This window comes from Canis lupus, chromosome 1, assembly GCF_011100685.1.
Source record: "Canis lupus familiaris isolate Mischka breed German Shepherd chromosome 1, alternate assembly UU_Cfam_GSD_1.0, whole genome shotgun sequence".
In the NCBI taxonomy this organism is placed as follows: Eukaryota; Metazoa; Chordata; class Mammalia; order Carnivora; family Canidae; genus Canis; species Canis lupus.
The window spans coordinates 42,487,677-42,505,170 of record NC_049222.1 but is presented as its reverse complement, the minus strand read 5'-3'; the positions used below and the strand labels follow the sequence as shown (position 1 = coordinate 42,505,170).

At 43.2% G+C, this 17,494-nt stretch overlaps 1 protein-coding gene and 1 long non-coding RNA gene across 2 annotated transcripts in view; one reads left to right on the top strand and one right to left on the bottom strand.

Annotated features, from left to right (window-relative positions):
- The window catches only part of ESR1 (estrogen receptor 1), a 284,287-nt gene extending 270,437 nt beyond the window's left edge, over positions 1-13,850 (bottom strand). The window contains 2 exon segments of the mRNA NM_001286958.1: positions 11,165-11,694; positions 13,735-13,850. Of these exon segments, the coding sequence (NP_001273887.1) occupies positions 11,165-11,619 (455 nt within the window). The 5' untranslated portion in view covers positions 11,620-11,694; positions 13,735-13,850.
- On the top strand, positions 11,132-17,226 carry LOC119870753. The gene is made up of 4 exons (XR_005353686.1): positions 11,132-11,223; positions 15,113-15,280; positions 17,002-17,084; positions 17,190-17,226. It is a non-coding gene; the product is annotated as an uncharacterized LOC119870753 (long non-coding RNA).
- Positions 17,227-17,494: the final 268 nt, after the last annotated feature.

The following is a 17,494-nucleotide window of genomic DNA, read 5'->3' as shown; positions in this document are numbered from 1 at the left end:
CTGGGTGTTATGCTATATGTTGGCATATCGAACTCCAATAAAAAAAATATACAAAAAAAAGAAGTCAGTACATGATCAACATTTAATAAAACTTGTTGAGTGAGTGAATATACTCACTAAGAAATAATTCTATTAAATTACTCTAACCTATAAAATTAATAAAATCCATAGACAAATTTATCGACAACCATAATGAAAGGCATTCTATGGTGATTTCCAGAACAGAAGTACCCAGAAAAGGTGCTATATGTGCACCATGAACATTTGAGAAAATGCCAGGTGGAAAACCCAGCTAGTAGAGGTTGACATTTGACCTGAACCTTGACTTCTGGTCTAACAGAGACGAGACAAGAAGAAAGAAAGGTACACATTAGAAATGGAAATTACTGTGAAGAAGTGAGAAAGTGCCCCTTAAATATGGCTTCAAACAGGAGCTTCATGGATGAAAGGAGGAGATTAGTCTAAATCAAATTACAAGGACTTTGAATGCCACACTATGGAATATGCATGTGTTCTGTGACTAGTGAGAAGCCACTGGAGGGTTTTAAGCAGACGAAAGATCAAATCAAGTATATACTTTGGGTAGCAAATTGAAAAATCAGAGTTTGAAAGCTTAAAAGCTGAAAAGCCAGTAGGGAACTTATTGCAGCAATAATAGAGAGCTGGCTGTGTGTGCAGAACAGAGAGAATGACGTGAGAGACATTTGAGAAGAAAATTCTTGTCTGTGAGTTTTAAGATGTTATAAATGACTGATACCGCATTTCTGGAAATTACAGCTCTCCAATATAAAAACGCGAGAACCTGTGAACACTTCTCCAAGTTACCTGATAACTTTGCTAGCCATTCCTCAACATCAAACACAGACTTCTTAGAACAAGGCTGGACTTGTTATAAAAAAGCAACTTAGGTGGGGCAGGGAATGGGGTGGGGTTGGGGATACTGGCTGGCTCAGTCAGTAGAGCATGTGACTCTTAATCTCCGGGTTGTGAGTTCTAGTCCCATGTTGAGTGTAGAGATTACTTAAAAATAAAATGTTTAAAAAAAAAAAGAAGAAGAAGAAGAAGGAAGGAAAGAAAAGAAAAATGGCTTTGGTTTCATCAGTCACAACTTCTGAGCAGCACAAAGAACAAAGAACCAGAAAGCCTCACACCATTGGGGTAACAGTCCCTCACTGGGTGGGGCTAAAACTCATACTGCAAGTCGTGTGGGGCACTCGAGGAGACCTATGTTCACTTCTGAATCAAAGAGTTGCATTTATATACATTCTGTGATTTCAAGGATATGCTTTTAGCAAATGACTCTTGGCAGTCACATGAGGAAATGAGCAGCCATTAGAACTGAACAATGTGGAAAATCTTCACCAAACTGCATCCTGGACCTTCGTGCCCAGGTGGAGTGCCTAGATACCACCAACTTCCCTTATGGATAAATGAGTCTTCTAAAATGCAAAACGTGGCGGTGGGGAGGGAGCATTAAATAGCACACATTTTATTTGCCAAAAAAACTCTGCAAATACTTCATGACAGAAAAAGAGTACACGAGGGGAGCTCTAATTAAGCCTTCCACATCCAAGACTCCAGGGCACTTACCCAACACACAACTGGAAATTTTAGTGCAATTAACTGTACTGATATTTAGGGGCTTAAAGTTGAATAAACAAGCTAGAGTCTGGTGTGTGGCAACTATCAGAAGAATAAAGTAAAGAGAACCCTGGCCAGGGAGGGGGAGGAGCAGGCTGGGGGTAGGGGCGGGGCATAAAGGCTTTAATCACCATCAATCCTTTAAACCCTCATCATGCAGGCTAACTCACATAGGTGTGTGTGCTTCCTAATGGTCTTCTTCCATTTGTCTGCTTGACATCTAGTCAACATCCAATGCACCTGTCTACTTCAAATCTTATTTTGGAAGGATGAGGAGGAGAAGTCAATGTTACGGTCATCCTTCTTCTCAGCACTCCTTTTAACCTCTGCTTCTGAGACCCATGGCCCTGATGAACTAAGACTTGGAAGTCAGGCAGACCGGGTTTAAATAGTCCTCCACAGTGGGTACACAGCAAAATCACCTGGGTGATTCTGGAGTCATTCTTGATTCAAATGTGCAGCCAGCATTGAAAATCCACTTTTGCAGACACACTAGAATGTTAGCTTCCGTCCCTCTTCCTGCTGCGTGTTCCTGTTTTCCAAATCACAGAAAAAATGCCTTCCCTGCCCTCCTCCGTCCATCGTCCATCGGAGCCTCTCCATAAATTGCTTTCCTCAACTTCAACTATTTCCCTCTCTGGGCCTGCTCCAGTCCACGGTACCTGATAGCCCTCACTCTTCTTATTGATTTACTTATTTTTACTTACTTGGAGTTTATTACAATTGCTTTGTTTTGTTTTTCTAGCATAGCACCTGGCACAGATTAAGCATTCCCAGAAAAAATAGCTTCCTTCTTCCTTTAGGTTGGAAAATTTAACTTCTAATCACAATAAGGTATTAAAGTTGGTCCCTTGAAGGCAAAATAAACAAATATAGGGAAGTCACAAACATTCCAGACTCTTAAAGAGCCCTTATATTCACTTTCTTCACTCTAGAATTGCCAATTCCCTCCTACAGGAGCCGTAAAAATAATGGCTTGCTATGAGCCCGGCATGTTTTAAAAGTTTGACATCTACGAACTCATTTAATCCCCACAACTACTGAAAGATGTAGGTCCTAATTTGATTGGCATTTTACAGATGAGTAAACCGAGGCACAGTGAGCCACACAGATCATACCCAGGAAGGAGTCAAGTCAGAAACCTAAGCTGCCTGCCTCCCAAACCTGCACTTAACTCACCCTATTACATATTAGCAATTCTCATTATTTGATGACTTTAACGTTCCCATAAATAGTAAATCAGTGAATAATAAACCATTGCTCCAATACAGCCCTGTATTTCCTACAAGCTTCTGATCATACTATCTCCATCAACTAGTCAATACATACCCTCATTTCATGTGTGTTTCTGTTTAAAGATATCTTATTTCACACATACTATTGATTCATTAACATTGAACTCATAGCCAACAGCACTATAACTCAGGCCCAAAGTTTATCTAACACACGTACTTTCCACAGCCTTGATCAGACACATCACAGCCTTCTTGCACTTAGGAGCATTAGCCAGCACTTCAGCATTAGGCTTGGGAGTCATTTTAAACAGCAAAGTTACCAGCAAAAAGCACAAAAATTTAAAAACAAAAACAAAAAACGTGGCACCACACAGACCTGAACAGGATACTTGTTTACAACAGAAGATCTGACACAAGAAGGCAGAGAGTCACCTTGTTTGACCTCATCTGGGAACATGCATGTCAGATGACTCAAATTTTTCACTACTCTCCACATGTCTGAGAATGATGCAGAAAGTGCCATGAATTCTGATTTGGGGGTTACAAATAAATTTTAGTGAGGAGGCAACTTCGTAAAGATGGAATCTGCAAATAATGGGAATCAACTGTATGTGGAATACCCGTTGGATTTCTAAAAGTAGAAACTTTTATTCCTGAGAGAGGGGTATTCACAAATTCCCCATATTCCTCCAATCCTATCTAAAGATCCACTCTTGACAGGCCATTTTCCCACGAAGCAACCTGAGCGAATCACTATTGGTGCTTCCTACCTGGCACCGGCCATTCACTCACCTAAAAGTTGCTCAAGACTTCCATGTGCCATGCACTGCTAAGAGCTGAGAGAAATGTAGTGAATAAGATATGGTCTCTGTCTGGACCAATGCTCAGGGATTAGAATTAAGAGAGTTCCAAAGGTCCCACAAGTTTTCCAGATAACTAAAGAAAATAAGTTCTCAATGTAACTAAATTGTATCTTGTACTCAAATTAAAATGTACATCCTTTCTCTCTGGATTGCTTGAAATATTCCAGCAGAAATAAATACAACCATTTTTATGGTCTTCCAAGAAAAAACAGATGTAACAGTTAACATAATGGACCCCTAAAATCAACTATGTTTCTGACAATGTTGTATTGTGAAAATCTTACAAAAGCAAAAAGCAAAAACAAACAAAAAAAAAGCACAATTTAAAATACTCTCCTCATACAAATAAAATGAATCACGGATGTACCACCTTTGCCTGTTGGAAAAGAACAATTTTTTTGTTTTTGTCACCAGAATCGGAAGTTCCAATCAGCTTCAACTGCCACATGGATCTAGAACCCTGAAACAGGAGAGAGTGGTCCAGGTTGCACTTCACCAAATATACATTCAGAAGACTGGGGCCTTAGGACTCTACCCATTCATGCAAGGAGATTCCTGGCAACTGTGTGCTAACACTGATACGTGAACTGCTCAGAATATAAAAATGCATTCTATTTCACCTATGCCACTGATGAGCTACACAATTTCACAATTTCAAGGTAGTCAAATGAATGAATCCATGAATGAGTTGTCAAAGCAATTCCACTAAGTGAAAATTTCTTCCTGTTCTGTTTTGTCTTAAACTTAGAGACGAGAGAAAAAATGCTTTTAAAACTTTTAATGTAGGGACACCTGGGAGACTCAGTGGTTAAGCGTCTGCCTTTGGCTCAGGTCGTGATCCCAGGGTCCTGGGATCGGATGAGTCCCACATCCGGCTCCCCGCAGGAGCCTGCTTCTCCCTCTGCCTGTGTCTCTGCCTCTCTCTCTCTGTGTGTCTCTCATAAATAAAAAAATAAAATCTTTGAAAAAAAAAAAAAAACTTTTAATGTAGCTAATGCTATTCTGGGTGATACTTAACACCCCTGGCTTTTCCATGCTAGGTAGGAACTCTATTGAACCCTGTTCCAAATTTCATTAAAATAACAGATGAAACAGGTCAATAAAGAAATAAACCAGGAAAAGGTGGAAGAAAAAAATCTGGGAATACTTAGACGGGGCAACTAAAACAAGAAAAAAGAAAAAAAAAAGGAAGAAAGGAAGGAAGCAAGCTTGATAGGGGAAAAGAAGCCAAAAGGAGTTTAAAGAACCTTAGAAAACAAAGCAAAGAGAAAAGAAAATATGAGAACGGACTACCACGAAAAAAATTCAGCAGAGGAAAGAGGTAATATGCCAACGTAAAAATTACTATTTCTAACATCATTTAGTTGCAGGAAATTAAAAGAAAATTGTCTTTTACTTGCAGGGTCTCAGAAAAAAATCTCAAGTCTTTCGATGAGAAAAGTGAGTCCAGTTGCCAAGAACACTGCCCAAGAAGCAGTGCCCAGCACGCCCGCGTCGGCTGCGGGCTGCCAGGCCCTCCGCGCACCGCCGGGGGAACAGGGAGGAGCACCCCCGGGAGGATGCAGGCTGGAGTGGGAGCAGGGAGCCCAGGGAGGCTTTGGGACCAGACAGCTCTGCAGCTTCTGAGAGCTCGATGGACGATGGATGTGAGTGTGTGAACACTAAATCACAGAGGCCATTTGCTCCCCCTAGGAACTAACTACATTTGGGGAACTCTCAAAAAAGAAGAACCCGATCTGGGTTTACCCAGGACTTATTTGGAAATATCTAATCCTGAACATTTTTCAGTTAGCTTCATTAGCTTTAAGTGAATGTCTATAATTTTCCCAAGGCATAATTCACAGAACGTAGAAAAATACATGACAAAGTAGCCTACTATCTCACCCACGGTAACACATTTCATTAAAGCAGATGTTATGGGAGTAGACTGAGGACCTAATTTTGTCCATCTAAAAAGGAGACATAAAAAAAAAAATCCAGGCTTGTTTGGAGTTTTCTTTTTAAATTTCTCATGTAGTACTTATTAGAATTATGGTATTAATATTACTGATAACATCAGTAATTGACTATTACTCAATTGACATTGATTGTTTCTTAAATTATAACTACGCAAAAATAGATGAAGTACATTAAAAGGATTTGATTTCTGAGTAGGATACACATCTCCAGGCTATATAACAGGCATCTAGAACTACTGCCTACCACAGTGGACACCAGTACTTTCTTGCCACCACTGTCACCATTCTCATCCTCACCACCACTATGATTCCTCCGTCATCCCACCATATCACTTACAAGTGTCAGTCACCTCGTTTTCTATTTGACCTAGCTTCTTGAAATTATTACTTTACCAAACTACATAAAATTTCATCAATTGGGACCAAAATACTTGTCTTTTCTATCTTTCATATATTTAATAGGTTCTAAACATACACATATGATTGAAAATGTTGATTAATGCCAAGCTTCCCTCAGAATCCCTAATAACATCCTGCAAAGTGCAGAACTCGGTAATTATGGTTTCTTCCCTCTCGAGATCGAGAATATCATAAAGGTGCATCCTTAACCTCCAGCCCACTGAAGTCTTCAGATTTCAGAGGGCAGCAGGAGGTTATGTGTTAGGAGCGCAGCAGGGAACAGCTCACACACACCTTTTTTTAAAAGGGGTATGATCTATCAACTCATTGGCAGAGTTTAAAATCTAAAACAAAACTATTTGATGGCTTTGATGGGCTGCCTCATTTCTATAAAATCCCTCACAGTTTCACTTTGGTTGCTTTGTGTTTGAGTGGCTGTATTTTGGGGATTTATAAATCATCTTTCTCTGGAGTGTGCATCTTGGTTCTGAACAGTTGTGGCTATCCTGTTTTCCTTCTTCAAAAAGCAAACGGAGTCTTGGAATTAAACTAAATGACTAACTTGTCCTATCCATTCAATGTATCCTGTAAAAGGAGGGAACACACTTAGTATGCTGCTCCTTGTACTGCGTTCTTCTAAAGTTACATTAAAAATAATACTGATGTCACAAGGAGGAGTCAGATGTATTCATTTTGTGCTGAGTGGGTATTTTAGAAAAAAATATAATTACAATTATAAATTTCCTTATGTAAAACTATTTTCATATAATCAGGGTTTTGATTTTTTTAATGTATCTACAAATAAATGTTATTTATGATAACCCAGGCTGCAAACAAATGTTGTAGATTTTAATAAAGATTTTATTTAAATTTGACTTCCACAGAAAATGATTTCACATTGTCATTAATTAATATTTGTAATGAAACTCCTGAGCACTTAAATCTTTCCTTTCCTACTATCTTTTAGCTTGCAAAAGCACTGGAATGAATATTAATATGTGAAAGAAATAATAAAATGTTGAATGGTTGTGTAGCTTATGTACTACCTTCCTATACATGATCCACTTGACAAAATTATTAATATCTTATCATTAACAGAAACCATGTCATCTTTTATACTTTTTCCTATATCTGTTGTTCCTGTCATTGTTGATATCTTGCCCCTGTCTTTTATGTTCTTAAAACAATAAGAAACCCAAATGCTAAATCTGAATTTTCCCAAACAATGAATGTCATATCCGAAATACATTCACAAAAGCAATCCAAGGATCCAAATTAAATGAGTGTGAGAAAGAAGATTAGAATAAGTGGCAATTATCCTTCAGGGGCTTTCTACCAAACAGGTACAAGCCACATGGAGTAGGTGAAAATGAAACGGGGATTCAAGATGTGAATCCATTTTTCAACCTAAAATACACTCATTCCCAAGGCAATATGTGGTTCCTTCCCTAAACCAACACAAAATGTCAGGTGAACAGTAACAACTCAAATGAATGAAATAAGTAAGAACAGACAGAAAGAGTGCTAAAATATCACCGAAATACAAGGAAAGAATTACTGGAAACTTGAAAACTAGCTCTCCAAATCTCTCTCTAGAAATGAGCCTTATTTAAAGTTGAGACATCGTTTTTAAATGATCGCCAATGAACACATATTCATTCAAAATATGCATACAGCCAACAGGCAAATTCCTACGACATTGATTTTGATGCTAAAGATCTGTGTGTTTGTCAAGTTTTGGGGGGAGAAGTGGGTACAATTTAGCCTTTAAGAATACTGAGTAGTTAAAAAAACAAAACAAACAACAACAACAACAACAAAAAGAATACTGAGTAGTAAAACTGAAATGAACACGGAGCACTAAATACTTAATTTGAATTTTTAAAAACACGGTGGAAATAATTATATTTCATCTTTAGTTTTATTTAAACCTCCTAAGTTGTTTGAACACTAAGAAGGAACTGAGGATAAGGCAATTCTCAGTTACCTTCATCAGGAAATTTTAAGTAATACACCTTGCAAAGCCACAGCATGCGTGCTTACAATGTATCCCCTCTCAACAATTTGTTGGGGCACATGACAATCTTCCTCACATATGCCCAGGGCAGTTTTACCTATTGCATTTCTTTATACGGATATGGCTGGACATTATGGCCATTAGAATAAAGTAACCATAGCATCTTAATGCTAAATAATATGAACTTCACATAAATTCTCTGAACATGCCAGTGGGACATTCAAGTAGACAATTCACATGACAACATCATTTTACTAATGGAAAAGTTAAGAATTAGAAGTAATAAAGCTTACTCCAACTGGCCTGAAGACATCAGCTAATTTATAGGGGGAAAATAAAATAAAGACAAGCAAGATACCTTTTTGGTTTGTGTAGCTAAAACAACTAGTCACTTACCTAAATTTTTTTTGTTTTTTACTGACCATAACATGTTAGGCCTCCAACTTTCAAATGTCCATGGTAAGAAATACATTTTATATCGGAGTCAGCACATAAAAGCATATATAATTAAAACAAATTTTCAGGAAACAAAATCCACCCTTACTAAATATTATGCCCTCCGATATTTTTTATTATATTCTTTTCTATTTTATTCCTTAAAAAGAAAAAAAAAAGTGTTCCAGACTCACTAAGCTGATTTCATGATCCCCTGGATCATAACAAGCAGTTTGAAAACGCTGCTTTCAACCCCCAAAACTTTGATAACTACTGAAGACAACAGATGGTTTCTAAAAGAGCTTAATCGATTTTTTTCTTTTTACCCAGAGTTATTCAAACAGGAAAACTGAGAGGGCAAAAATACTAAATAACATCTGTCCATTTGAAACAACACTTGTATAGTGTCAACTCGTCCTCCCTGGTTACCCAGAAGCCAAATTCAAACCAAAGAATAAGGATGCTATAGGAAATAAACTGCAAAGGGAAAATCATTCTAAAACTGAGTTTCCATATTAAAATCCAATGTATGAGTTTTTAACTTTATTATTGAAGTTCCAGATCATTTTTTTCATTATCCTAAACATATTTGAATATCATCTAATGCAAAAAGTTTAAGATGGGGCATATTATAGTGATATTATTTGCCACTGGGATGATGGAACAATTTTGAATTAAATGTGGTCCCCTCTTTATTTGACCATGCTCACTTTGTAATTATTAGCAAGCAGTAAATAATCCACCGAGGAGCAGTCTCATTAGCACCCATTGAAATTCAGTAGGATTAATTTGCAATAAAAGAACTGAAAATTAAATGGAAAAGAAAATAGTTTCTGTAGTCCACCATAAGGTTATGGAATTCACATCATACCAGTGCCTTCCTTCACATCAAGGAGTTTAAAAGGTTGTGTGAATAAGACTTAATTGTTATATTTTGTTCTCACACTTAAAAAAAAGTGAGCAGAATGAATTCTATTTCTCTTTCCATTTTAAGCCTGAATTTTAACAAGTAAAATGAATTTGAAATATGCCAACTTTTTAAAAGTTTTGTTCATTCTTCATCTTTTAAGTGATAACTCAGTCTGAACCTGTCTGGCTGTGGGATGCTCTAAAGTCCTACGAGAAGGCCAAAGGTTATGGGGTATGTTCAGATACCCGAAGAGTGTGCCCTTTGATATTCTCTGGGGCCAACCTGCACCTTCTTCCTGTTTCTTCTGCTATGAATATCTCTGGAAATAGAACAGTGAATAGAAAAGGGTCCACGGCCTGCAATGCAGAAGAAGGGTCCAGGTGAGAGCGGGAGGCAAGTGCAGACACCAGTCTGCAGTCTGGCTGTGCCCAACTCAGCACCCAGCCACGTGGGTGCCCTGAGGCTTTGCAAACCCACTCCAGAGTATATCTGGCCATTGGGTGCCTAGGGCACAGGTGTTCATCAGAATCATCCACCTAAGCCCTCCCCGAGGAGGTCCATCAAGAAGAGAACAGAGAAACTGTCCAAGGTAGGTAATGGGAGAGGAGAGGGGAGGGGAGTATAAAATCCTTGGAGGTGGGGGTGGGGGGACATAAGGACACAAAACACTGGCCACTCAAGCCACAAACGTGTCCTGTGTGTGCTGGGCTTACTAACACTTCGACAGCAACCAAGAGGCACAGAATCGCGCGCTGACCCAGAACACCATTCCCGGGGCACGCTCTGCCGGGTAGGCCAGAACTGTAACTTCGCTGGCAGGGGAGTTATTTCAAAACACTCCTCGATGCGGCATGTTTTAAACTCACAAGACACCTATAAATTTTCGGCTGTCAGTAGTCCTATGCCAACAATCTGCTCCGCCACGGACCCAGCCAGATAACTCAGAAATCAGAAACTCGTTAAGTAAGACTCCTTCAACTCCTCTACGGCTCTTCTAAGGAGCGCGTTGCAATCCTAAAGCCCTGGAGCTTGGGATGGAGAGGAAGGGGGGGGGGGGGGTAAGTGCTAGCATTGCTTACTAAAACAAACAAACAAAAACAAACAAAAAACCATTGTCATCATAATAATAGCGCGCATATTTCCAATCAGAAATGCTGGATGAAAGAAGATTTCGCAAGCACATTAAAACCATTTCAAAAAAATAATAATAAATTAAAATGAGCTCCGCTAAACCCCCCCACCCACCCCAGACACACACACACACACACACACACACCCCTCCAACCTTAAATACCAAAGCGGGGCATTCACTAGGAACTCCAAGAGCTTTGCGTTTATTTGCTTTGGGGTCTTCTTCCCCCTTCCCGCCCCCCGCCCCCCAAAAAAATAAGCGCAGCTCTGCACGGTTTTCCAGAATGAGTTTGGAAGCCCATGGGTTTTCAGATTTGCCGCTCATGCAGATGGGGGGGTGGGGGTGGGGGTGGAGAATACAGTTTTCTTCCTGCTGCCAAGCGAGAGAACTCGGCTCTCGGAAGACGGGCGAAGTCTCCTCCGCCCCCCGGCCCCCGGCCCGCTGCCCCGCGCCCGGCCCCGCGGCCCCACGGCCCCGCGGCCTGCGGCCTCCCGCGCGGCGGCCCCGTGGCTGTGGCTGCTCCCGGCCGCGGGGGCGCAGCTGCCCCCCCACGAGGCGCGGGCGGCGCGGATACCTGTAGAAGGCGGGCGGGCCGGCCTGGCGCACCGCGTAGCCGCTCGGCTCGTTCTCCAGGTAATAGGGCACCTGCTGGCCGTGGGGGTGCAGGAAGGACGAGAGCTGAGGCGGCGGGTGCAGCAGCACCGGCGGGCTCGGGGACATGCTGTTGAGCGGCGGGAAGCCCCCCAGGCCGTTGGCGCCGAACGCCGCGGCCGCCACCGCCTCGGACCCGGGGCCGTAGCCGAGGCCCGACTGGCCGTAGAGGGGCGCGGGCGCGGCGGGCGCGGCGTTGAAGTCGTAGGCGCCCGCCTCGGGGTAGTTGTACACGGCGGGCTTGCTGCTGTCCACGTACACCTCGCCCAGGGGCCGCTCCAGGGGGATCTTGAGCTGCGGGCGGTTCAGGGAGTCCAGCTCGGGCCCTTGGATCTGGTGCAGCAGGGCCATTCCGGACGCCTTGGTGTGGAGGGTCATGGTCACGGTCCGCGGCGGCGGGCAGGGCGCGCTCCGTCCCCGGGCGCGGCGGGCGCTCAGCAGCCGGCCGGCCACCTGGAAGAAGAGCACAGCCCGCTGTTAGAGGCGGCGCCGCGCGGGTCCCGCGGCGGAGCGAGCCGCGGCCCTGCCCCTGCCCCTGCCCCTGCCCCTGCCCCTGCCCCTGCCCCTGCCCCGGGAGCCGGAGCCCGCGCGTCCCGCGGAGCCGCGCTGCGGGGCTGCCGGGCTGCCGGGCGCGCTCAGCCAACTCCCGGCTCCGCGTCTCCAACTTTAAGTACCGGTCTCCCGCGCTCATATGCATTACAAAGGTGCTGGAAGCCGGCCAGGGGCTGTTGCCTTGCACTGACATTGGTTTAAACATCACTCCCGGGCGGGCGCGCAACTCGTTTTGGAGCGATCCCAAAAAAACCAGCTTCCCTGAACTTTACTTTACTGGTCGCTGCTGCAGGGAGGCTACATTTCACGGCAGGAGGGCGGGGGCGCAGAAGGATCTCCTAAAGGTGGCCTGGGGATGACGACGTGTACAACAAACTCGCAAGACCAAGGCAGGGGCCGGCTTTCTCCACCGCGCTGCCTTATGTGCCCCATGCCAGACTCCAATCTATCTCTGTTTGTCTCTCTTTCTGTTTGATCCACTCTCCTAGTTGGCTGGAAATATGTAGTGTGTACATAGAATGACCCTGGGGAGGGCCACTCTGTAACTGAGATATGGCAGATAGAATGGGGTGTGCGGTTGCATGTGCAGCCAGCCACAGACAGCTATATTTAGCAGCTGCAGGGACTGAGAGGAGAGAGACATCTGGGGAGAAGAGGGGAGGAGATTCAAGGTGCACCTGTAGGAAGAGCCGCACTTTGCAATCAGCAGAGTGATACCAGCCCTCAGTTTCCTCATCTGCAAAATTCCCCTAGAGTGGTCCCTCCTAGCCAGGACCTTTCTGAGATGCTCCCAGCCTGACTTGTATGTTTGTGTTGGACTGCGGTACTGTACTTGCTCCCATTATGAATTCTCATGTGAATGATGATTCACAAAAACCTTTGGTTAGGCACACATGGGTGTTCGTGTCTTCCACAGGTTATGCAACCAAAACTTCAGAAAGCTAAATACGAAATGTGACCTTTTCATACAAAATGTAACCTCAGTTCATTAACCGGATCTTTGGCCACTATGTTACACTGTTGGTCTAACCAACAAATTCGGAAATGCAATGCTACGTTTCTGTTTTTTATTCCTGCAATTCAACCTTCTCCATTCACTTGGCTAGGATATGCAGAGTCAGATATTCAGATGAAAAAGGAATAGAAAAAAGTTTTGAACTGAATTAAACTCTAAACATGCACACCAACACAATATATATGTACGTATTCACACAAGAGGTGGCAAATATATTGTGCACCCACAATCTTGGAGAGTCTATACTTTCCTAATAAACTTCCCTTGCCCCAGCCTAATAGACTCTGATACAACTATCTGATATGACCATTAATGCTTTGCTTTAATTGCTATCCCAAACACCCAACAGACTACCTAACAAACATTCATGGCACACATAAATGCCACGGTTACTGTGACTAACAATATTTTTAAAAATCTTTTTATACTAATAACTACACATTTTACCTGGTTCTTACAAGAACAAACAGACCATTTCTGGACAGTATGCAGAGTCGTTGGTTTAATAGGAAGACAAAATTGAGCTTAGCATCAATAACCATAGATTGTAAGCAAAAAAAGGGTTAAAAACACATTAGGTAAATCACAGATATTTCTCTTTATGGCCAGCAACCATTACTTTCCAAAGCAATTTTTTTTTTTACAGATGATTTCGTTCCCATAAATCACACTTTCAATTTTCAAATGTCTTTTCTAAGCACATACAAAAAGCACTTCATAGGGTTCTTAAAAATCAGCACCCACCAAATTATACATAAATTACACAAAGAATCCTACAAGTCCTGGAAGAAAAAGGAGATGCACACATAGACCCACTGAAAACAGCAAATCCTCATCTCCCTGCTAGGATACAGACACTGGCCAGAAAGGTAAGTTGCTTTCTCAAAATGCTAAAGCTACAAAGAGAGAAATCAAAACAATCCTACCCTGCTGGATCAAGAGCGTCTTTCCAGAAATGTTCCATGGGCTTGTAGAAGTCAAGGGCTGAGGCAGTGAGAAGGAAGGAAGGAATGTGCTCGCATGTGCGTGTAGCTCCGTGTGTGAGCGAGGCAGAGCGTGTGTGGATGTGTTTGTGTGTGGAATGGCAGGGATTCGGGAAGCAGCCAGTAGGCAGGGCACTTGGCAGCCCCTCCCGACAAACACAGCAGCTGGGCTGCTGCAGGGAGCTGGATGAATGGCAGTGGGGAGTAAGGAGAAGCTTGCTGTCTGCTCATGGAGAGCAGAGTGGCACAGCTAGAGTCAGCGTTATTGGGGAGAAACAAAACCCCAGCCCCATTTGCTCCTTATCCTTGGAGCCTGGAAAGCACCCCGTGCTTTCTGCTGCCACCCTATGCAAGAGGGAAAACAGGCTTGCTGTAAATCATAGGCTTATGGCTAAAATAGAATGCCAGTCAAAAGTGTATGAATATCAAGTTTACAAAATGTGACATGGGCGGTTTTTCCTGAAGAATATAATTTAACAATAAAAGCCTTCTGGAATACACTTGGATCAAATGCCTTGCTGGCCCCAGCCCCCTAGTCTCTGAACAGACACACTATTGCCGTGCCTCCGATTGCACCAGGAAACCAGACTTTGGAATAAATGTTTTGGCATTCTAGGGATGTGTTTCCAGCTGAAATGTAATACTCCTCCACCTCGTTAACCAAAGCCACAAACCTTTCCACGAATAGCTCAGTTGACTGCTTTCTGTAAACATATGACAAAAAATATATATTATTGAAAGCCTAGGGTATGAAGATAAGACAAAGGTGGACACCTCTGTTTTAAACTGATTTTAGGCTCTCTGGGTGTGCTGGCATTGACCATGGAGAGCGAGGGTCTCTCACTTCAAAGAGGTGCCCTGCCTGGATGGATCCACCTGGTCCTCAACTTTTCTCCTGACCATGGTACTAACAACACAATAATAAGGTGGCTCCCTTTTTTGCCCTCACCCAAGGTCCCAGGACACGTGACGCCTAGTGGAACCTTTGTTGCCAGACATTAGTCATGGCCTTGGGTATTAAATAACTCTCATCACAATGCCAGGAGTGGCCAGTCTCTGGCCCTGGGACCCTACGCAGTTACCGAGGTATTATGAGTGGCTCTGGAGAGCAGTGCAAAGAAAGAAGTAAAAAGTTATATAAAACAGAGTTACAAAAATGTTAATGTCATGTTGCAAACATATCTTTCATGCTTTAAAAGACCCAAAACGTTGCAATATTAGAGCAGAGAAGCAGCTCCCTCCACAATCAGCTGTAAAGACAAATATTGAAAAGACAGTTACACTTCTTCGGTGACAGTGGCGAATCCCAACTCCCCCTTAGGTTAACGGTGGCCCCCATGCACTGGGCCAGTCCAAAACTGTGCAGGAAGGAAGAAGGGAAGGAAGGCGAGGGGGAAAAAGAAGGAAGAAAGAAAAGAAAGAAGGAAAAATGAAGGAGACTCTGTAAATAATCTTCCTAGACTTTGATTTGCTGAGAGCAGCAGTGAAGGTGAGTCCACTAAAGGCAGTTTTCTTGACTGCTCTCTCTCCAGCCTTCTCTTCCTTCTTCCTGGTCAGCTCCACCTCCCAGGCTTGGGGACAGGGTCGGGGGAGGTACTGCACCTTGCCGGTTTTCCTTTGCTGCTTCTGGGAAACTCCAGGGCAGCCAGCTCCCAGCTCTCTGCCCCCCCCCCTTCCCTCTCCACGGGGTCCCGCTGCAGGTGCTCAGGTGCTCACCCACTGTCACGACTGCCCGGTCCTGGCAGGTGAAGAAGGGGCGGCTCTCGCTCTCGCTCTCTCTCCCGCTCCGCCGCCGAGTATATCTCCGGACCCACTTTTCCAGCGTCTCCTGGGCATTTCTGGCTGGCTCGAAATATGAGTCATCATGCTCTCTCCCACAAACATGACGTCCTTCTCAACCCTGGACTATGAACAGCATCCCTGTCCCTCCGGTCGGTCGCCGGACGACAGTCTCCCAGTCTTCTGGGATGGCTGTCTCTCCCTCCCTGGCCTCCCACATTGCCACATTGCTGAGCATTCTAGAAGAGCTGCCTCTCCCCGTCCCTCCGCTTCCATCAGGCTTCTTCGGCTGGCATTACCTTACTCGTTACAAGAGCCTCCTAGGGACCTGTCTGCCTCTCTATTCCCCCTACTTCTTAAATCCTGCTGCCTTTTAGCTCCGAGGATCTCATTGCTTCAGGATCCATCCTCTGAGGAGCTGGCTCTAGCCCTTCCCCAGCTCATAGCTCTCCCGGGGGCTCAGGCCTTCCTCCTGCCTCCTGTACCTCCTCTAACAACTTGTAGACAACTTGTACCCCGTGCTGCAAACACCCCCCCTTCCCCCAGCGCGCTGAGCACTCACAGCTTTCCTGATGACATCCTCTCTGCCTACAACCCCTGTTTCGGTGGTTTGTCAGGGGCCAGCACACTCGTTTTCAAGGTCCGGGCCAAATCCTACCACAACCGTAAAGTCTTTCTTTATTCCTTCTTAAAAGGAGTTTCCTCTCCACTGAACACCAATGATATTCTCACACATTTATTACAATCTTCTTTAAATGGGTTATTAATAGGGGCACCTGGGTGGCTCAGTGGTTGAGCATCTGCCTTTGGCTCAGGTACTGATCTCAGGGTCCTGGGATTGAATCCCACATCAGGTTCCCTGCAGGAAGCCTGCTTCTCCCTCTGCCTATGTCTCTGCCTCCCTCTCTGTGTCTCTCATGGATAAATAAAATCTTTTTTTAAAAAGAGTTATTAATATGTTTTTTAATATGTTAAAAACTCCCCCCTGTCCTGCTCAGAAGCTCCTTGAGAACAAGGCCCGTATAGAATAGAATTATTTGGGAATTTGCTGAGTGCCTAGCACTGTGCCTGGTCATATCAGGTCATCAAATATTGGCTAATTTATTAATCCAGATACTTAGATGAATAAAACAGTATCACATTTATCTGATAACCATCTCTAAAAGCCAAATTTCCATGTCACATTCTACCATTTTCAAAAGTGTTTTTGCCAAATGATTATCTTTGTATCCTCATACTGTCTGAAGCCATAAAGTCAAAATTCAAATTCATACCATCTTGAAGATTAAGCCTGCAATTCTTGGCAGCATGACTCACAAGAGAGCTCTGAATTTTTAGTTCGTAACCAGATAATACTATGACCAAACATAGTTTCTTCTCTAGCTCCATTAAAAGCTTTTTACATTTACAAAAACATTATTCCCCCAACAGAAACATGAAAGGAAATAAATGTGGAATTATTTCCAAAACAGCTTATAGTACTAGAGATGGTTCCTTCACTCCAAGACATGAAGGTATGGCTGTGTCTAAACTGATCATTACTTTGATTAAAAATTCTCTGTTTAGGGGTGTACCTAGGTGGTTCAGGCAGTTAAGTATCTGACTTGATTTCGGCACAGGTCAAGATATCAGGGTCGTGAGATCGACTTGAAGCCCCACATCAAGTTCCATGCTGGGTATGGAACCTACTTGGGATTCTCTCTCCCTCTCCTTCTGCCCTCCCCGACTTGTGCACGCTCTCTAAATAAAATTAATAAAGAATAAAAAAAATTAAAATGCTCTGTTTGGGAGCTTGTCTTTGTGCATTTATTTGACACCATTCATTTTCCTCCAAAGTAAAAGAAAAAGGAACTGTCTTTTAAGTTTTGCTCATTTTAAAAAGAATTCAGCCTATTTGTTTTAAGGGTTTTGGTGCTCTTAGACT